Raw genomic sequence first — 22,942 nt, 5'->3', positions numbered from 1 at the left:
ACCACCAGCGACCCAGATTTGCATTGTGGTCATTTGATAAAACACCTCAATCTGTAAATATGCAGCAGAGGCATGAATGTGAAATAGCACTGCACATAAGTTTTAAAGTTAAGTTTGGCACAGAGCCTCTTCAGGGCCTCAGGATCAGGTGATGAAGCAAAACCCACCTTACAGCCCTTTTCTTGTCAGCTGTCAATTTCTCAATTAAATTCACAGAATCCAGCTGGCACCCATGAACCTGGAGCGAACACAGCCACTGGAGTTTCACGTTTCACCACTCTAAGCGTAAACTGATCATTGTAACTTGTGTGGGGATACTGTTAAAAAAACATGGTTAAAGGAATAGTTCAACATGTGAAAATACACTTATTTGTGTTCTTGCCAAGAATTTGATGAGAAGAGCAATACCTCGCTCATGACTTTAGTCTAAATGTGAAGCTAGCCCCTCCTTAATACCTTTCTGACATCAGGATTGGGGGGCTTTGTCTAACAATCTGACATTTACACCCACTCTGTACTATGATTGGCTAGGTGTGCGGAGGTGAGAAAGGAGCCAGGGTCTGTTTACGCAATTATCACTGTCACTCACACATGAACAACATGAACGTCTTCCAGGAGAGACAGTTTGAACGTGTGCACTGTCGTCCCCTCTATTTAAAGGACACCGTCTCCCCCCGCTACAGCAGAGCAGCTGTTTGCATCAATTAACACATTGGATTTGTAGGCGCTACTTCTTTTCATAAACCAACCCTTAGTGAGCTTACCAGGCAACCAGAGGAGACTCCAGGAAGTCATGAAACTAACTCCATTTTTACACCAACAAGATGTAATGTGTTAATTAGTGAGTTTCAGAGGTGCAGATAGAGGCGCTAGCTGTTCACCCCTGTGTCCATTTTATGCTACGCTAGGCTAACCAGTCTACAGTTTCTTAGTTACTGACACACGAGTGGTGTCAATCTTCTCATGTGTCAGGAAGAAAGCGACCAAAATTCAAACTATTCTTTTAAGTTTAGACACACAATTTTGAAAACCTATACCTGTACTTGGTTTGCCATCTCAAGACTGAGGTTTAGACTCGCATTCATTTAACCTTTCTTAGCAAGAAAATGCAAATTACATAATTTAATTGGATCTTAGAATAATTCCACTCTAACACTATGGTAAAAGAAATGTTCTTTCTTCCAACAGTAAAATTTAATGGTAATGAGAACATCTCATTTATTGAATTATGCATTTTTCTTGTTTAGCTCTTTCCTTTCTTCTCTTATTTCTCAGCTTTTTACTACGATTTTTAAGCATTGTTGTTTTATTATTAATAAAAGGAACTTCTGAAACAAAGCAGATACTGTAAGAAATAAGCTTCTTTATTCAATCACAGTTACTGAAAAAGAAACTCAAACTATTTGCTAATGTAGAAAACAGAGACTTGTACACTCTCATTTCACTCAGCACATACAGTTTGTCTCCACTGAAGTGGGGCAGGGGCACACAGAAATCTAACCAACACTACAAACACGTACATATCTAAACCATCACATTCGGCACACACAACAATGGCTTCAAATAATCTCTTAAACGTGCATCAACAAACAGAACTGCATCTGAGAACTTCGGAAAAAAGCATCAGTGAAGTGAAAAAGTGAAAAAAGGGATACATGGCAAATTTAAGATCTCAGGTAAGGGAAGAGGAGTTTCATAGTGGCCAGCAGTCAAAACATTACAAAGAAGGTAATGTAATGTTTAGAGAACTTGTCACAGATATAAAGTCTAAGAAAAGTACATAACATCATCTTAATAATGGTACAATATAACACAATATCTTGGTGGCAGTGTTTTGTCCAACTTGTGCCATTCCATAAACTACCTCCTGCTACATGTCTAATACCACAGAGACACCTCCAAGTGTCTAAAAAAATAAATACATTTTTGCACTCTAGCTATCAACAAGCAGCACTTCATGAGCAAAAGACACAAAAACAACTTCAACACCCAGTTTTGGATGTAAAATCCCACATTAGACGTCTTATCAGCTAGGAAGCCTTTCAATTTTAATTCAAGAGTTTTACACAGGCAGTGGAATCCTATGCTGCCACATACCTTGTTATCTTAACGAAAATGCTTTTACACAAGGCAGTAAAATCTGACTGTCCAGCAGCATACCACTGCTTACAGGAAGGGAACTGCTTTTCACTAATTATAGCCTGGCATAATAGATTCACTCTCCACAGGAAATTATAACTATTACAGTTGTAATTAGTGTCAATTAGAGGAAAAAATATTTGTTTATACAGCAAAAAGGATGTAAATTATTTATGGCTGGGCACTGTGGAAACAACACTTGTTTGTTGTTATATTTATAGTATTTAAAGGAACAATTTGAAGACAGAGCTGTTAAAGAACAGCATTTCATCACAAAATAATGCTCCATAAAGTATTCTGAAATTACACGTATCTTTGCTTTCAGAGTCAAAAACACTGATTCCTGTGACATTCATAAGAACTTTTGCTTGACACGTCTTTTAAACGAATTCACAATGTTCTTAGAGAAAGGGTTTAAAACTGTATATTTCTTAGCAAACATGAGAACTATGAGAGATCTATAACATGAGAAAATAATATGGCATGGATCATGACTGGCTGAAACAATGTGGAAAAGGTTGCTTTGGTTTTGGCTCTGCAAATAACAGTGTATGTAATTAAACAATTGGCAGGTAAGCCACACAGGTATCACACACACAGTAGACACTAGACAAGTCAGGAAACCTAAAAAAATCTTACTATTCTAAAATCTCTCTTGCTCTCCACAGAAAAGCTATATTGCATACTGTAAAAGGTAAAGAACCAGTGTTTTGACTAATACTAGAAAACATGTTATATATTAATTTGCACATAAATAAATCTGCTGATTTGAATTCTGGTATCTTTCACAGGAACAGGAAATTTCCCTGTTCCACTCATTTTGCGGCAGTTGCCGCTGAGTTCTGACCCTGTAGTTCAAGTTCTTTGCAGTTATCCAGAAGGCTGTTCCATACACTCTGTGCTGGCCAAAGAAAAATCACTGTGCAAGAGTTCAACAGCCTACTGTAGGACTGTAGAGACATGCCAAATCCCATTTTTGACTGCAATCAAATGGTCCACTTCTCCAATTTGACTGTTTGGAACAAGCATGACTCAACTTTCGTGTAACACTGCACAGCAACAAACTGGCAAGGTGTTGGTACTAAGTCCGGCACATAAGAACATCTGCAAAGGGACCCAGGAGGTTCTTGTTGAAGATACACCTGACCCACACCAGGTAGGTGGTGAAGGGCTTAATGTTCTCTGAAAAAGTGTAGTTCTGCTGGGGAAGGATATAAGGCATGTAGGTGTTCTCTCCCTGCTCCTGGATCCACACCTCATATTTCACCTCTCTGACCTTAAGGTATTTCAGATTCCATGGGATCTGCCAGGAGACTGTGAGTTTAGCCTCATTAGTGGTTTGTACTGAAGTTTGACAGTGGGGTTCTCTGACCCGGCCCGGGTGGACTGTGTTGGCCGGCTTTGACTTCTTCAAATTGGGCTTTGTCTTCATGCCCTCTTTGAGGACTTCCAGGAAGGAAGGGATGTCCACCAAAGTGTCCTGGTAGATCCGGAAAAGCCACTCTGGGTTGCGGCAGCACAAGTGCCTAGGGACGTCTTTGCTCAACAGTATTCGCTCTTGCTCCTCTTTCTCCAAGTGAGCAATGCCCCCTTGTTCCCAGGGTCTGTCTGGATGGGTGATGGTATTCTCCTCCTTTGTGTTCCTCCAAGAGACATAGTGAAGGTCCATGCCTGGTAGGGAGGCAAGGGTTTTATATGGGGTGTACTGCTCTGGGTTTACAGCAAAAGGGAACAGTTCCACCATAACAGCTCCTCTTGGAAGGAAGAGTGAGGTGATGAGCTGAGCTCCATGCATACTAACCAACATGGTAGCACTGCTGATCACCTGGACTATACTGGGGAAAGACTGTTCCTCCAGAGATACTGTGACCACCCTCATCTGGAACTCCTGGGCTAGCACCATGATGAGCTCTGCTTCATTCAGTATCAGCCTCGTTGTTGAGCGACTAAACACAACAATGTATTCATCCTTCTTCTCTTTCTCCTTATCATCTTCACCACTCCCTCCATCCTTCTCCACCTCCTCCACCCTTGTGATGTTCATTTTCTCCATCAGAGCTCTGGCAAACTGCCGAATCTCATTCCCTGAGACCAACATATTGGCTTTAGGGCCCTGTGGCTGGACAAAACCGTACTGGTACCAGGTGGTCATCTTGGACAAGCCAACATAAGATTTTGTAAAACACATGAGCTTTCCAAAGTTTTTAAGCTGTTCTTTAAGTAGTGGCTGCTTGCTGCTGAGAAGTCGGTAGAGGTCAAAGTGTGGCCCTTCACCCCAGCCCTCCATAAAAACCAAACGAGCTTCATCATCTAAGTCTAAATACTGTTTCATAGTATAGAAAGCTGGGAGCAGGTCATCGTGGAACACATGCATTAGGTTGTCTGGATTAAACCGATTTAGGATCAGCGTCACATCTGGCACAAACACAGGTTTAGGCATAAACTTTAAAGTAGCAGCTGGTAGCTCTAAAAAGTTGAAGTACTGGGTGTTGTGATCCTCTACTGAAGACAAGTCCAGCAGGGCAGGTTGGAAGCGCCTAGACCCCAGGTTAGGCAACATGACAGAGGAATTGGAGTGGAAGAATACAAATTCCTCTGCCTCGGAGCAGTAGCATAGGTAGTCAAAGCGGCAGATGCGGTCAGTGTGCATCTTGCCGGTGCAGACCATGCGTGTGCCGTGTTCCTGAAGAGCCTGGAGGGCAACATGGTAGTCGATACGGGCCTGTGAAAGCTCCTGGGACTGCCGTGTCAGGTGCAGTTCTTCCTCCAGCAGGGCAGCATGCTCACTCAGCTTGGAATACTTCCAAAGTAGAGCTGCAACTACAGAGACCAGCAGCCCGTTAAGGAGTGTGCCCACGCTCATCCTGCAGCCTGCCACTGAAGCCCGCATCACTGCTGCTGCTGGGGACCCACCTCCCGACTCCAACTGGCCTCCGACCTCAGAGACAGGCAACGAGACATTCGCCGCCAGGCAACGTCTGGAAGAAGAGGAGGCAACAGAGGGGGAAGCAGGGGTTGACCACAGGGGGAAAGGAGGAAGATAGAACAGGTGAAGGAGAAAACAAGGAAGGGAAAAGAAGAAAGGACATATATTTAAGAAACAATATAAAAACACAACAAAAATTCTGAAAACCTGATCACCAGTGCAACAGACACAAAAGAGCACTGATATAATTAGCAAGACAATGGTAAAGTCTATAATGCTGCAGTGCTCTTCATGTAAGTGATACAATCCCGTGATTCATCAGAGCAGGTTTCAGCTTTCACCTTTGGGAATTGTGGTTGTTTACCTTTGGCGAACACAAATGAGACATTTTCCTAACCTTACATCCCCTGTCACCCTCCCTGGATATGTCGAGACAAATTACACTGTGAGGAGGCACAGAGAAAAGAACAAGAGTATTGTTCTAAACTCTACTCATCTGCATACTGAGAGGACAAGTGAGTCATTGAGAGACTCTAAATCAAACCAACAGTTAACGGCCAGCAGCTGCCTGCAAACACGAGGCAACTTGCATGCTAAATACCCGTCTGAGGGCTAGTCTCACTACCTTACAACAAAGGATTCAGATGAATTAATTTCTTGACATTTTATTCCTCACTTTCCCGAATGCTTGAGATGCATGCAGAGCTGAGAGAGGGAGAGGGATGACCTCAAGTCTGTGCTGTGGTATGACATCCAATGACAAAATGGGATTTAGGGATTCACTTTCCCTCTCTGAAACTGGCCTTCTGGCAGAAAGTAAACTAAATCAGGTCAAACTAAACTAAGACATGAGTCTAGGTGTACACACACAAAGACACACACTCTCTCTCTCTCTCTCTCTCTCACACACACACACACACACACACACACACACACACACACACACACACACACACACACACTGCACAAATTCATGCAAGCAGTCATGCTGACGCAAGCTTAGACAGGAGACATGTCGAAATTAATTTTTTCTTTCTGTTTGACTCTCTCTTGGGTCAATAATATTGCCGAGCTAAATATATTTCTGTTTCTGCTCTAACTTTTTCCCAATGCTCCCCTTTATCTTACAGTGTTTCATTCTATTCCCAGTTACTGTCCTACACAATTTGCACATGCTACTTTGCTCCTTAGTTGTCACGCTCTTTCTTTTTCCGCTCCTCCTCCGGTTTCTTGCGCACTGTCTCTGTTCTGCAGGAGCTGAGCATAGTCCCTGGGCTATTTTTGACATCCCTGCAAGTGCAATATGTCAGGGTCACTCTTTGTGATCAAACTCAGTGAATACACACAGGCACAATATGGGCGGTTCAAAATGCAGCTATGTTCAGCTGCTCTGAACAATGTCAACCAAAAAAAACACAATCTTGAAATAAGGACCAGTATGTCTTACAGTGTAAGTGTACAGCTATTGTCTACTCTGCGGTTAAAACATCATTTGGAACATATTAATAGCAGATATCAAATTGAGCAGTTTGCATCTTAAATTCATTTCAGCTCAGTTCAATTCAAACACCTTTGTTTGTTAGAAAGTAATGTTCAAAATTTAAAAATAGGCAAAAAATAGAAGACACGCATACAGTACAAAAAAAGGCTCTACATATTGTGATACTAATATAACACTAATAATAGTACAATGATAGTATAGTGTCATGTGTAAGGTATGGGTTTTGATGGGTTGGATAATGAGTAAGTTGGGTAGATTGATGGATAAATGTGACTTGAAATGTTTAAATTTTAAGTGAACTTAATGTTTAAGTAGACATCACTGACAGTGGGATTGGCGGCCCAGAAAACTAAGCACCCCCAACGGCCGTCTGCATGCTTAAAATATAGACCATGATAGACTTTTGGCGCTTTTAATCAACCTATGCATGAATAATGTTTGTGTGAGGTGCATGCAGTGCTGTACTGCAGGAGGACTGGTCATAGAAAAGGTGAGAAATGGATGAGGTGTAGTTTGGCAAAGGAAGGAACATAAGAGCAGCATAACTGTTTATATGCAAGACCTTAAAAAAGCACTTTCAAATATATGTGGATGTATTACATACATTACAACCTTAATAACCTAACCACAACCCTTAATAGCCCTGTCCTCTTAACTCCCAGAATAAGGGACTGCATAACATTTTGGGAACTTTGCCTCCCCTTGTTGACATGAGATGAGCCAAGCAAAAGCCAAAACAGGAGTAACAATTACAACAGCTACCATCACCAGCAGACTCAGAGCAGGACATTGTGTCACATGTGGGATAGGGGTCCAGTACTGCGGCTGCAGTGAGTCCAACTTGTTCTCCTCAGACTAGTGAAACAGAACACACAGTTCAAGCAACAAACAGGAACAGTCTCACCATCAAACCTGTAGTGCCCATGGTCAGGCTGTCAGGTTACAGGCAAGCAAGGCGCAAGGTTTTTTTCAAGGTCTTCAAATTTTCTTAAAGTAACTTTGACAAGTCACAGTAGGAAAAGCACAGGCATACATAATAAAATGAATGATGGGTGAATTCCATTTAGCTGCTTCACTTTTAGGATTCTGCTGGCTCACTGTCACAGCTTACTAGGACACTTAAGCAGAAGAGCCGTCATTAATTTTATTTGTAACACCTGTGATTTTCCTACTGCGACAAGTCAAACGTCTGCTTTGAACAAGGCATACAGTCTGCAGTGTCGCTACATTGCAGTATTAATGTCAGTAGACACGCTCTTCTGAAAAATGTATCATCCATCTCTGAACATGTTGGGTGTACTTTCTATATTTTAGAGTTTTACATTAAAAATTATGAGGAACTGAACATATAATGGAAATTGATGTTTGTAATAGTTTGTCAAATCCCTGTGCCAGGGTGCTCCTGTTTGTGCTAATGCTAACCTGTAGTGCTAATGGGTTAACATGTTCAGTCTGTCTGAGGATTTTTTCATTATCAATGGACTGGTTGGTTCATAAAGAGGTGAAAAATGTATTTTTCCACAGAGCAAGGTCATGTTCTCAAATGTCTTGTTTGGCACAAAACCTAAAGATATTTCATTTATTATGACATGAAAGAGTGAGAAGCAGCAGGTCCTCACATTTGAGAAGCCTGACATTCTGGATTGAAAAATGATTTCAATGATTAATCAGCTATCAAGATAGTTTCAGATTCATTTTCTGGCAATTGGATAATTGATTAATTGACTAATTGCTGCAGCTCTGTGCTGGACCTGGTCAAGCTTTCCAGATTCTAAAATTACTACTGGAAAAGACAGAGAGATAGAGACTGTTTTCAGTCTCCTTTCAAATCAGGCACACTGTAAATATGAAAAAAAAAAAGACAAAAAAACCTCTTTTTCTTCTATCTGTGTTTTTAACCACCTCATTTACATGATCGGTCGGACAGACCAGGCACAGAGCTGCATGCAGCTGGCCGTGTTATTTTACGCTGGACACAAGAGCAGCGTGGCCATGGAAACACAGTAAGGATTATATAGATTAGTTATTGTTACTTTAAATTAAAAATCTGGAATCTGGACAAGCATGGAATGCAAACAGCTAAGAGAAAAGTCAATGTTTGTAAGCAAATAAACGCAATGCAGGTCATGATGACTGCCAAAAAAGGACTTCTTCAAAAATCACTCGCTGGGTAATGAGCCGATAAAGCAAGCGTATGTGACTTCCCAGGACAAAATGCCATGGACAGCAGATGTGAATCAAAGCACCATCGACACCATATACTGTGGGACTGTCTTGATGCTGACACAGCAGCCAAAGTAAAGTGAAATGAAGTGTGAAGAGGAGGATGCTAGTGAGACGAACATTAGGCAGGCATCCTGCATGCTCCTTCAGTCCACAAGGACAAGGGCAGCGTGAGGCTAACAGTGCCAGCAGGGCTGCTTAATCCCTCTCTATGCACACAGGGACGCATGTGAATGCCCTCTGCAATTTGCCCGAGCCAAGCAACCGAAAGCTTCGAAATGTCAAAGCCCCTGCAAGACACCACAGCACGCACAAAGGACGAATTTGCATCACCACATTTAACAGGCTACACACAGAGACCTGGACACTGTGAGCTGTTTTCTCGTTCTGCTTGGTTATTTAAAACACGCAGGTTAAAATCAAGCTGAAGGAAGCTTAAAACATGAGGGCACTTTCCTGAATCCGATGTCTGTGTGTCTGCGTGTGTGCGTGTGTGTGTGTAGTCATTTAAACTGACCTTGAAGACAAGTGACTTTTGTATCTCTTCAGCAGTGTGAAGGAGTAAGCCAAGATACTGCCTGCGCATAAAAATGTTCAAATTAGGAAAAGGTCGCAGCAGTTTCAAATATAATCAAATGTTAGATGAGATCCATCTCATGAGCTATGCTAACACTGGGGAATGGTCTCATATCCATATTCCATTTCTGAGTGTGCATGCTATTAAGTAACCCACTGAATCTGTGTCCAGATCTCTCCCGTCTGACGCTTCCTTCATCTGAACTAAGCAAATTCTCCTCCGGGCTCCCAAAATATCTCCAGATGTCACCAGGGCCAACACAGCCTGCGTGATACAGGTCTTCTGGACCCGAGTTTGACCCGATTCATTAACACTGTTCTGGGTTAATGGTTACTGGTCTGCAGCTGCGGTTCCACATACATTACTGGCAAACATAACACCGAAATATCACCCGGCTGTGCGTTTACTCTCTTTCACTTGACCTTGGTTGCTTGCCTGCAAATGCATGTTCTCTCTCACTGCCTCTACATGCACACAAGAGATCAGGTTATTTGGGGAAATTAGGTTAAGACAGATAATGAGAGAACATATTTACCTGGTTACTGTAAAACTCATGTTTACATTGAGCAGTATATCAGATTCCTCCCCTATTCCCACCATGACCACTGTTCAATGGGCATATTTAAAGTGTATTAGTGATGATATAAGATGCTGCACCATGTTTTAAAGGGTTAGTTAGGATTCACCAAAGTCACACAATAACACAATCTAACTAATCGATTGAGGCAGCTGTAGACCAGAAACTCCTATATTACGCAAGGTAAAATGACGAGAGGGATGGAGAGAGAGATATCAACAGCTTCAGTCTAAATATAGCATACACTTAAAATGACATTGATTTTTTAGGTTGGCCTTTTTTTGGTGGCTAAAACACATTTTGCTGCTGATCCCAATCCACAGCAGAGCAGTACTCTAATTATCTTCCAACACTGGTATTCATGCTGCTTCTCCAAACTGGGGGTGTACTGACCACCATCTACTGCAGGTAATACACTGAGTAGTACCTCATAAAAGCCCACTGCAAATAATCTGAAATATGCCTTTAATGATGGGCACTTGGGAAGTCAAGATCCAGATCTACTTTTTCTAAAGACACTGCAGCCTTGCTTGTAGAACAACAGCTGTGTGAGCCAGTAACAACACCCCTCTCAGCCCCCTGTTAGCCTTGTTACATCAACATTTGACTTTGTACTGACAGGCAAATAATCACAAGAGATTTAATAAATGCAAAGGTAGGGGGTAGTCACAGGCTGATTTCATTATGATGAAATTTATGTACTAGTTTTGACACAAATTTTCTTAATATTCACACAAAAATTAAAAACCAGAACTGTGCGCACTCCACTACACACCATTGCGCCTCACACACTGGTTCATCTGAGCACCACTGCAGACTATAAGGCAAGTTAGAATGAATATAGTCTTCTTGTGCATCAGCACTTTTGCTGTTGGATTTCTCTGCCCAATAAACCTTGAGGCAGTCTGCCTACATGTAGAATAGTTTTCCTCTAACTGCATGAAAGTATGCATGAAGTAGCATGCATACATACAGCAACAGACCAAGTACATATTCTGAGCGAGAGAAACGACAGATTTTGAAGCAAAACTAATTTGTGTGAGTGCATAAAAGTACATTTGGTTTCGTTTCCTAATCCCAAAGCAAAATCCTGCACAATACAGATCATTTTGGTCTCAATTGTAAAATGATTTAAACATGCAGATTAATTTATGCTTGAGGTATGACGTATAGCAAAATGATGAAAATGCAAAAACAGGTCACTCATGGAGCCAATTACCTTGTCCTTTGCATAAAACCTACAGGCTGACACTACATAATTGCCTCATTAGGATAATACTGAAAGAGCACTGCTTTCATTAGACATTTGCTCCTGACAGGCGAGTTGGTCCTGCTTCCAGCTCCACTGTAGAAACCATCTTAGTTCTCTAAGCTCAAAAGCAGACTCGGATTGGTGCCTTAAAGGGAAGGTTCATCCCAAAAATTCAAAACATTTTTTTAGTCTTACCTGAAGTACTGTGTATCCATCAAGATAGTTTAGGTAAGAGTTCTGGACATATTGGCTGTAGAGATGTCTGCTTTCTTCCCAGTATAATGGAACTAGATGGTACACACCTAGTGTTGCTCAAGGTACCAAAACAACAAAACAAATTACACCCAGCAACAGGGTCAATCTGTGCTATGAAGAATGCATCTCCTCATGGACAAGAGGCTCAAGCTCACAACAGTGTGGGGTGTTAACATTAATCACATCCTGTAATTTTAGCCAGCAGTATCAGTTAGTTACAAACTAATCTCTACAAGTGAGCAATGTCAGACTCAGTTCAGGAAAGTGGATGTGCGCTTCCTCCTGCGCAGTGATACAGTTGGCAGATGTAGTTCAGTAGAAAGAAAACAGATGCATGAAACTGCTCACAACTGAAGACGAGTACCATCTAGTTCCATTACATCTGAGAGAATTCAGACATCTCTACAGCCAATATCTCCAGACGCAGCAGCTCACACCAAAACAATCTAGATAAACAGCACTACAGGTAAGAGGAAAAATAGATCTTTGATTTTGGGGTGAATTGTCCCTTTACAGCAAACAAAAACCTACAACAAAACTAAATGCTGATAACTCAAAGGGCATTACATCTGTCTTTCTGTTGTATGTCTGCAAGGTTCAAAAGGAATCTGTCTGAGGAGGTAGAGGAGCCTGAAGTATCATCTGGAAGACATGCAGACCCACCCACCAACACAGACACACAGGAGGAGCGCGGTATCCTGAATCCTTTCTAAGCCTGATTGGACACCGTCTACCCTGCCGTTATTGGCTATTCTGAAACTGCCATCCGATGAAATCAGTTCAGAATAAATCTGAGGTGAGAACATTTAAGGTGAGGAAAAGGACAGGCTTGAAGCACAATTCAGCAAATTATTAGTTCATGCTTTATTAATTTACTCATTTCATAGCTGTAAGATGGACGTAGGCAGTGAAAGACTGGAGTCATGCCATCATATCAACACTCTGCTTTCCAGTTTTCTGGTTGGTCTGCATTCCATCTGCTAAGCCCAGTCAATTCTCAGCTGATATTTTCTGGAAAAAAAAACTGACTTATTAGAAGATTATGGTTGGCTTTGCAAGGCTATACTGTATATGCTCTATGTCCTCATGCCTCAGATTAACCCGACTGAGACAGCTTCCTCACCATCTTTGAGTGACAACTGTCAGAGCAGTGCATGCTAACCCCTGAAGCTGCTGCCAGATAACAAATATTCATCACTGCCACCTCCATTGTTCCCACAGCAGCAGACTTCCAGCCAAGGCAGGGGACAGCAGTGAGGTAGGGTGAAGGACCCACAAAATGTGAAGCAACCCAAAAAGTGAGTGAATCACCTGTCAAAGCACTGTGGGATAGCATGCAACAGGGAGTGAACAGCAACACAAAAAGGAGAAAGCAGTATTGAAGTTGAACGTTTTGACAGCAAGCTCTGTAGTGACTTGCAAAAAAAATAAAGCAATTTCTATGGCGAACAAGAGTATTATTGTAGTTTCAGTACTCCTCTTGGCCTTTTCCTTCAAGATTGAGCATAAAAACCAAAAAAAATGATACTTGGACACTTAATTGTTGGAGACAGTTGTATGTTGATTATCGCTGTAAAGCCCTGGTAACACCAAAGAGTGGCACGGTAAAATGCATCCATGTATCTTTGCAAAGTATCAGTCAGAAGCTTGGTGACCTACTGTATAAGCTCAGGCTAACTACTGTAACTGGCCAGCTGGGAACATGCTTACACTAGTCTGTTACAGGAGTGCTCCAAAATATTAACTAGCTGCAATAATCAATTAATAAGCTAGTTATGCCTGGACCAGACTACATGATTTTGTTGTCTTTGATGATGGTCACTGTGGCAGAGCTAACGATCACAGCACGATAAACCCTTGCTGTGTCTTTATCTGGTGACTGGCAAGACAATGTGGATGAGCTAAAATATTAAGAGAAATAAAAGAGGTGGTGTAAACTTCAGCCCATTTGGTCATTATTTATACATCTACTGGGCAGCATGTGGATAAGAATTAGACAGGTATGAGTTTCACATATAGGAATTTTATCTCTGTAGTTATTTATTCTACAAGGAGCAGGCTGGGCTGTGTGGCCACATCAAACAGGCTACTTTAACATTTGATCCGGAATTAGTAACGATAAACATATGCCCATAGTTTGGACCACTTCAGCTACTTGCTGGCTGATGAAGTGCTTCCGCTATTTCTTGCCAACATTTGTTATTTTTGACTCGGTCATGGCAATCCCTCAAGGAAAAGTCCAACAGGCAGGGGTACTGTTGCCACAGCTCAACGAACTTTTCCTCTCTTTCATTGTTCCACCTGACAGCAGCAACCTCAGCATCCATCCATGCCATGACGCTGGTAATTGGTTTTGCAGTCTAATCTAGGCATGCATATTAAAAACACAGAACACCATCATGTCTGGGTGGTGGATGCAGCGGTATAGCGGCTTCCTGTGAAAGCACCTTCAGGCTCATGATTTAGCTCTATATCAGTATAAATTCCTCTGCAGCAGAGTTTGGTGGTATCCAAAGTTTGATACCGTCAAACCTTCCCAACATTTTCCTGGGGTATACAATATTACTGTGACTAATTAAATATCACAGTAATATCAGGGCAGCGTGACATGCCCGCAGTTCAGACGGTCAATGCTCACTCTAAGAAGCACCAGTCCTAACTTACTTACTTACTTACCATACAAGAATGATGGGGAGAAACTCAGCTAAAAGCCTCTACCAAGCATTACCACCCAAATAAAACACAATTCATACCCCAAGAAATTATATGCGCGTGTAACGTAAACACGAAAATAGCGCACGTCAAAGGTACTGCATCTGCTGATTTTACCACTTCATGCAAAAGCCCAGCATGATATGAAAGCAGAGAGTCTGATGATCACGAGGATGTCTGCCTCCTCACTGTGCCACAAAAATTCGGCGAGCTAGCAGCCAAAGAGTAGCAGAAAAAAAACTTTGGTAAATCATAAAGTATGTCTTACCTTTGCTGTTTTGTGGTCAAAAGTTATATACCAGCCCGAAAAAATGCTGCTAATGTCTCCTCCTATGACTCTGTGTTAGTTTGAGATCAATCACGAAGGTCCTGGTCGTTTACATAAAGAGGAGGTGGTTTCTAGATTGGAGGGAGCGCTCTTCATGCAATAACCTATCTCTGGGGTTACTTCCTTCTGGATCGTCATTGGTGTTTCTATGGTGAATGTGGGCGGGTCGCTGAGCTATTGACGGGCGTAACCAAGCAGTTAGTTTCACCGCTCCGTCTCATGAATGAGCAGAGCACTCACAGAGGACTTTTTACTTTACATTTACTGTTTTATTTGCATTTCGTTCTTTTATGAAAGCAATATGAAGAACAATAGCAAGCAGAAAAAAGGCTGAAAAAGTGTTTTCAACAGAGGAGTTTCTCCGTAAGCTTGGACGAGATAACGGTACTCTGCTCAGATGCGCCTAAATGAGCGCCTGGACATACCTGTGTTAAACCATCTGTAAAACTGCTCAGGTTCTTTTTTTTAGCATACTTTTGCACAGTCACATTTTTCTCGAGTAAAAATTCAACCAGATACATTGAACGGAGTGGACTTCATTTTTGTTATGACGATGCTACAATTATGTTGGGCCCCTATAGACCTATATGCGCATTCATTTTTTTTAATGTCGGTAATGAAACTGACACCGTAGCTATTTTTAGATACCGCGGGATACCTTATTACTGGATTACCGCCCAACCCTACTCTGCAGCGGCTGCTTTCCTTAGGAATTCAGGAGTAAGTCCACTGACCTGTAACTGCCATGTCTCCTTGACCAATTCATTCCTCATCATCCTTCATGAAACTGGTCCAAGATACCCCACCTCCTCATAAACTGTCTGCCTGTCACCGCTCTCTAAGCGCTGTCTTCAAGACTGACACTGAAGCTCCAGCTTCCCTGTGTTACTGGTTAGCATATCTGTTTGCTCAGGAGATGATAAGCACCCCAGTGATGATGTGGAAGGTGATGTGGGGGAGCCTGGAAAGTCTAATGCATTTTAATGAGAATCCTTGAAAGCCACAGCTAAGGGGGCTTTGGGAGGGGAGATGCAGCAGTAGCCCTGTGCTGTGGCAGCTCATTTGGCCCCTGGTGTTCATCATTCCTGGCAACTCACTGTCCCCACTCTTTGGGAGTTAGTCTTTCCTCTTTCTCAACAGTTCTTCCCCCCTTTCTACTCCTTTTACATCAACCTGGAGATCCCTGACATGCCTCTTCAAATGAGGAATTTAAAAAGAAGAGAAGAACATCTGCAGCATCCCTTCAGTCCTTTTCTTCCTTCCTCTACCTGCTTTTCTTTTCCCTTCGGCCACTTGATTGCCGATCTCTTCTGGCCGTGATGATGCATCCTTATTCGTTGTCATCTTTATTCTTGGACCAAATGTGGCCTGTCAGGTTGGATCTAGCTGCTTGGAGCTCAGTGTGGCACTAGGGAGAATTAATGGCCCAGCAGCCATTATCTGGCTGTACAAAGACAAGTCTCATACCCTTTCTCTCACTTTGCATCTCTTTCTTAAACACGTTTCGACAGATAGGCATGTATATACACACACACACACACACACACACACACACACACACACACACACACACACACACACACACACACACACACACACACACACACACACACACACACACACACACACACACACACACACACACACATTGTTCTATTCCATAAATGCAGTGCAATGCCATCTAGCCTAGTGGTGAAAAATAGACTGGCTGCTTCATAATGACTGGCGGTGAGTGTCAGAAAATGCCCCTGGTCTGTGTTAGACACATCACATGTCTGACTACTTGCCTATTCCAAACTGGGACTGATTACTTGCCTGATTGATAGCCTGCTACTTAATAACGTTTTCGCCCTTCTCTCTATCATTCACTAACAGAGACCCTCTATGCCTTCTGAAACACAGCAGACATAAGCCCATGACTGTACTGTTGTGCTGTCTCTTCTCCCAAAAGGCACAAGAGAAACAGAGGCTGATGTGGACAATCTGCAGACTGCGCGTGTGTGTGTTTGTGTGGAAGTGATAGACAGACAAAGAAGAACAAAGTGAGAAGGACATCCTCTAAAAACACCGCAGCAAAGCACTTCAGCACTGCCCCAGGACAACAGGCAATATTCCAGAAAGGGACAGAAATAGAATACCAAGGCTGGATGTACTCTTGAAGATATCTGCAAGTGCTCAAGCTCTTAAGTTGCTGCCCCCATCAATTTCAGAAACTTTGGTAACCTGAGAATTCACAAGGTTTGTGTAGGACAAGGTGTCAGGGGCAAAAGTTCTTGCTGAGCATCCTTTGGTACATAACTACCCTTAAAGGGCAGATGGACACAGAATATGCCCACAGTTCTGTTTTTAACACATGAAGTGTCTGCATATATTGACATGTTTGCACATGTTTGTCTGGCACACAGTTCCATGCTTGCACACAACCACATGGACATGAGCAGATGACGGAAGTCTACACAGACGTCTGATGACACGTGCTGACAGGATGAGCCGCTTAACAGCTCTGAATTGTTAAAGATTAGAAGCACCAGATCTTTGTCATGTACAAGCAATGATTGCAGAGCTACCTGCTAGCTACTGAGAGGCGTTTGTGTACAAGACAGCAAAAAAGATACAGCTGGCTCAACATTTTTTGACTAAATTTACAGCATACAGACCCTCAAGGCCAGGCGGATGTGGTATAATTAAGCATAATTTGGCTTTCCTGATATTGAGGTAATCCAATATCTCCACTAGAATTCAGAATCAAGTTCTGAGGATTTGGCTGAACAGCATTAGTTTGTAATGATTTACACTACAGGGCATCAGTGAGGTTTGAAGAGATTAAAATGGGTAACCAAATAAATAATGCCACCTTTGCAGGCAGAGATAGTTTCTTATCTGGGTGAAGCCACTGCCAATTGTGTTTTCCTTGTCCCTGACACCTCAGACAGGCCAAATAAAACATTAAGCAAGTCAGAAACCTGAATCTTTAGACAGTGAAAGCTCAAAGGCTTACTTTGAGAAAGACTCCAAATTACAACCTGCTGTTTCTTTGCAAAAATAACAGATTTTAATTTTTAATTAAACTAGATTTATAGGTATAGTCAAGTTGGGTTGGGCAATTAATCACATTTTTTTTCAATACACTCTTGGCTTGCCACAACTATGAAAACAATATAATCGAGATAACTGATTATGGTGCTACATTCTGTTTCACACTGATGCTCTTCTTTTGTCTTGTGTTAGAAATCCAGTGCAGCCCTTTCCTTTTCAGTGGTACTCTCAGCAAGGCTGTGGCAACTTTAGCTCAGACCACAGTGGTCAAGTGAGCCGTCACTTGAGAAAACCTGTTAAAGTCAGCAGCTGCTTGGATTTTGATGCCCAACTCTCTGTGCTGTTATGGTATCTGTGCTTGGAGCAGTCAAAAAGGATGAGTTCCGCAATCCTTTCTCACATTTAATATACCAAATAAAACAAAATTGTAATACACATTGTATATTAAGTAAGTCTTTACATTTATTATATATATTATATTACTATCACTGTATATATTAATGTTCTTGTAAGACATTTTTTTGTTTTGTTTTTCAGTCAGTTCATTATATTTAAAGTTCAAGGAAATCCTCTGCGAAAAAGAAAAGTTTTTTGTTTTTGTTTTTTTTTCCAGAAATTCAACAAGTAACCACGTTTAATACCTGAGATCTCGCTACTGACTAAAATAATCTGGATTTCTGCATAGGCCTTATACACACAGACTAGCCATGCTTGGGACCATCTCCTCCACTGTGTGGCAGAAAGACCAAAAGACCAGTTTAGGGAAGTTAACTAGACCTATATTCACCAAAGCAGCCACTGCGTCTTCATCCATGAAGTGTTTTCTCAAGTAAAACTGAAAACTAGCATATGAGAACACTTCAGACGAAGTGTAAATCAAAGCTTTGTGTTTGACTTTAGCCATAATTGGCTCATTACTGCACCCCAAGCCAGAGGGCAGAAAACAGCCACTGGCACTTGATGGTTGGTGAGAGCAGCTGGTATATGAGATGTTTTTTCCCCCCAGTTGCCACAAGGGGCAACAACAAGCCAACAACACTGGTTTATTTTACAAATCTGCCTAACTTCCCCAATTCAATAAAAAAATCAGCGCACAGCCACTTCCTTTTCCACCCAGGACTAGGGATGCACCAATCAGCTTTTTTCACCTCCGATACCGATACCAATACCAATACCGATAGCTAAGATTTAGTAATCAGCCGATACGATCTGATACCGATCCAGAAAAACAGCGCTGAATCACCTAACAAATGGTATGTTTCATTATGTGGAAAAGACTGGGATCATTCTTTTGTTCATCAGACTTGACTTAAACATTTCTTTCCTGTTTTTTTTTTTAAAACAAACAGATATAAATGTTGTAAATGAGTTCTTTATTTAATAAATATGCACCAGTACAACAATCTTAAACCAATAGCTTCTCTAGCTTGATCAAATGACATGTAAAAAAAAATATAACAAGTGTAACTGGTTCAGTTAGTGCAATTAGGAATATAAAAGGAATATAAAGTATGCAACAATCACAGCGCCTATAGCATAATGTTAGACTGAATAGATCGGCCCCTATGTATCGGGTCCATTGTCACTGATACCTGATCTAGAATTTTCTTCAATATCGGGGCTGATACCGAGACCAATATCGGATCGGTGCATCCCTACCCAGGACGGTCCTCCACTCAGTGGATGAGACAGTCCCAGACAGGGCTAATAGACATCTTACAGTACAGATCACTCACATGTCGACCAGAGGCTGCAATTTATAACTCAAAGAATAATCCAAAAATCGTGTTGCATCGCAGACTTACATCTAGAAACAGTCCAGAATGAGAACGGCCTGCTATAAGATGCACCTCTTGTCGTTCCTTATTGAGGTCACTGTGCTTAAGATCCTGCTAAAGATTTTAGGTGCATGCACATCAGCTTCTCCACAAGCCTCTTGAACTGCGATTGCCTAAAAAGGCTTTTTATGGAAGAAATCTCTGCAGAGATGTTTATGTGCACCTTTGCAGAAGTATGTTTTGAGACTTACCCTAATGTATAAGCTGTTTTCTAAAAAGTACTGAACCCCATACTGTGTGTGAATGCATCCACTGTGACACTTTTGAAAATCCATGCAAGTCAATTCTGCTCAGCAGTTAGGGGATGTAGAAATTCACAAATACCAGTTATTTTAGAGACAAGACTGCAAGCATATTTTTCCTTTGAAAAAGCAAGAGTATTCACAGAGGGTGATCCAAACTCATCTTTTCCTGCACAAGTCAGCATTTCAGTTTTGTGAAAAGTTGCAAAGAATGGCTTTGAATTTTTCCCAAAGACAAGTGCAGAAATGCAGATCAAAGTGACAGCATAATGGGGAGAGCTCCAGGTCTGCAACACGAAACCATGTTGAATGTCTCAACTCATTTCAGACTTTAAAAAGGACAGGGAAAACTAAAGAAATTGACAAATTATATCAAATTGCATGCGGTGATGCAACCGAGACGTGATGAGGCTTCAAATTTACTGAAAGCTAATACTTACATGAGCCATTGCAGCCAATCAAAATCTAGAATCAAGCATATTAGAAACAAGACAGTGATATATATCAGCCTTGAATGACTCTGTCTTTTTCAATTTATATATAACATTAATTTGAGGAGATTTCAGGGTGATTTCCTGTGGATCATATTTGAGTCAGAGAGCCCACTGAAGAGCAAAGGAAACTCGAGCTACATGAAATAACATCTCATCTGGGAGTTGATGGACCTTAAATACCACGCAGGCAGCATTATGATGTTTTAATTTTCACAGCTTTGGTGTCATTATGGTGGAGCAGATGAGGAGACCTATGGTCAGCAAAGACAAACCTATCAGCCTGTTTTCATTTGCTCACACTGTTCAGTTATATCACAGCACGCTGAAGCAATATGATTCTAATCATAGCAATTGCTCATATCTGTGGTCTAAACCTTAATATTACATGTTACTGATAGACATCAACCATCAAGGGTAGAATGGCTAACAGGAAGCTGTCTCTCTGCCCGCAATCAGTCATCCAAAATGAAGCACCATGTATTAGTGTGTTCAAGATGTACTGTAGCTACTGCTGTGCAGTTTTCATTGCCTGGTTTATGTTTTTAGGACTTTTCAGCTATAATGCTCAATTTAATTACAATTAGTCATTTGCCAGATGTTTTTATCCAAAGGCATGTGGACTGCGGAGGCTGGGGATCGAACCACCAACCTCCTGATTGGTAGACGACCACTCTTCCTCCTGAGCCACAGCTGCCCCTAATGTTCAAATGTTTAAACATTTGTTATAAAAGTAAACACATGTGACAAGTTACATTGCTTTGATAAAGGCATTAAAAATGGTTACATTGCTTACTGCATTACATTAGTAAAGCAAATTCGACTGGTGGTATTATTATCAAATGGCGAATAAAACAAGGGGGTATATTGTGGGATAAATGATGAATTATTTCTTTTCCCAAAGAAGAACAATGTTGTTCATATTAATGTTTGCAATAAAAAAATCACTGATTCGAGGTCAGCTGTAACCCTCACCTCAATAACTATCTCATACCTGCTTACAGTGTTGCATGTCTACAGTAATTTTGAATATGGTGAAAATGCATTCAAAAGTCTGCAAATAATGTGTTCATATCATTTAAAAATATATACTTGGACGCTGGAAACACAGTTTCTCGCTCTGCTGACAAATACTCATTCATTCCCTAAATCTTAAATACATGTGAAGTAGCCTATATTGTAAACTGTATTGTTAAAGGTGTACGGTATTCACAGTGCTTGAGAAGTCAAAGGACATATGCATGAATCAGATCACGAATTTTCTAGACAAGGTTTGGTATATCTATACACTCATCTCCACGCATCTGTTGAACTGTAACTGTTAGTCTATGTCAGCTGGAAGCTTCTGTCTCACAGCCGGCGGACACTCATCTGAGATGTACCAACACTTGCACAGGCAAAGCCCTGTGACAGTCAGGCTGAAGGAACTCTACCCATACAAGCCCCTTTTGGTCCGCAAAAACAAGTCAAAAGCATTATCAGTCCAATAATTCTTACCTCAGGTCTCAGTGAAAATGTTGCTTTTGTCTTTGAAGACAGTTGAGAGGTTAGCTCATTTAGGCAGCATCAGTGCCTCAGTCTATAGCAGAGACGGTCCTGAGCGGGAACACAAGATGTAGTGGAAACGAAAAGAAGAAGACTGGCGGATACTGGGACTATGCGTAAAAACAACGGCGTGTTCAGTCATTACATTCTCCGAGACACAGTCGGAGCTTTCCGGTGTTGTTTACGAGCTAGCCTAGCTGTCAGAAAGGCGGAGAGAGAGCAGCTGCATGGATACCGATTCCACTGTGCTGTGTCCAGTCTCCACCTACCGCCGAGGGAAATCCCGCTCTCAGATCTCGCGATGACACTCGACCTCTCTAATTGTCACATGTGCAATTGATAGTTATTGCGTCTTGTGCATATTTTATCCGTTATACTCGTCAAAGAAGTATTAATATTTTTTTATTTAAGTAACAATAGCAATACCACAATGTAAAAAATGATCATTTACAATTTTATTGGAGAAAAAGCATGTTTGTAATAGTAACAAACCGTGCATGAAGGTATCAGTGCAGACAGAATCCATCCACCCAGTGACATATAATATAAATTTAAAGCTAATAAACAAATAAGTGTTTTTTAAACTAAGGTGTTTGTTTATATGGAAGAGAAAAAATGGCCATAGGCCTTTTTCAAAGCAGACATTTTGACTTGTCTCAGTATAAGCACACAGATGACCTTCATCAATGCTTCTGGTATAGGGAATGTGTATATCATTCATTCACCCTTTGATAATAAAGGATAAAAGTCTCTACGAGAGAGCATGTTTGCAGAGTGGAAAATGAAATGAAAATGATACTAAAAGGGGTTGCGTATATCCAGGATTCAATGTAACAGTTATGATCAAACTGAAATGATTTAGGTTCATCATGATGCTTTGAGTGAAGAACTGTGACTATCTTGTGAGTCTTGGATAGTCCCATTATCTTAGAGGGGTTAGCAAAGGGAAAACGTGCAAAGTGAATGCATTTGTCCCAGAATAGAACGGAGGTAATTAGGCAATCATTTTGCAAAAAATCCTAAACAACAACAACAACAACAACAACAACAACAACAACAACAACAACAACAACATATATTTGAGATTTCCTCCATCAAACAAACTCTTGTGAATCTCTAGAGAAGCAACTCTAGTTTCTGTTTGGAGAGCAGTGTACAGACACATCAAATGCAAAGCAATACTCCCATCTTGAGTTTGAAAAAAGAAAAGCAAGCACCATTACAAGCACTGTTAGTATCCCAATCATCAGATCGATTTGAAATGTTCATATTCATAAATGTTAAAGGATGGGCTTTTATA

The 22,942-nt window shown here is 41.3% G+C and overlaps 1 protein-coding gene across 1 annotated transcript; it reads right to left on the bottom strand.

Annotated features, from left to right (window-relative positions):
- Nucleotides 1-1,344: 1,344 nt before the first annotated feature.
- On the bottom strand, nt 1,345-21,902 carry pomgnt2 (protein O-linked mannose N-acetylglucosaminyltransferase 2 (beta 1,4-)). The gene is made up of 2 exons (XM_070967371.1): nt 21,595-21,902; nt 1,345-5,117 (listed from the first exon to the last, which is right to left on the bottom strand). The coding sequence occupies exon 2, from the start codon at nt 5,027-5,029 to the stop codon at nt 3,221-3,223; it is 1,809 nt and encodes a 602-aa protein (XP_070823472.1). The 5' UTR covers nt 5,030-5,117; nt 21,595-21,902; the 3' UTR covers nt 1,345-3,220.
- Nucleotides 21,903-22,942: the final 1,040 nt, after the last annotated feature.

The sequence above is a fragment of the Chaetodon trifascialis genome, chromosome 7, assembly GCF_039877785.1.
Source record: "Chaetodon trifascialis isolate fChaTrf1 chromosome 7, fChaTrf1.hap1, whole genome shotgun sequence".
Taxonomy (NCBI): domain Eukaryota; kingdom Metazoa; phylum Chordata; class Actinopteri; order Chaetodontiformes; family Chaetodontidae; genus Chaetodon; species Chaetodon trifascialis.
The sequence above is the reverse complement of the archived record's forward strand: the minus strand, read 5'-3'. Positions and strand labels throughout refer to the sequence as shown.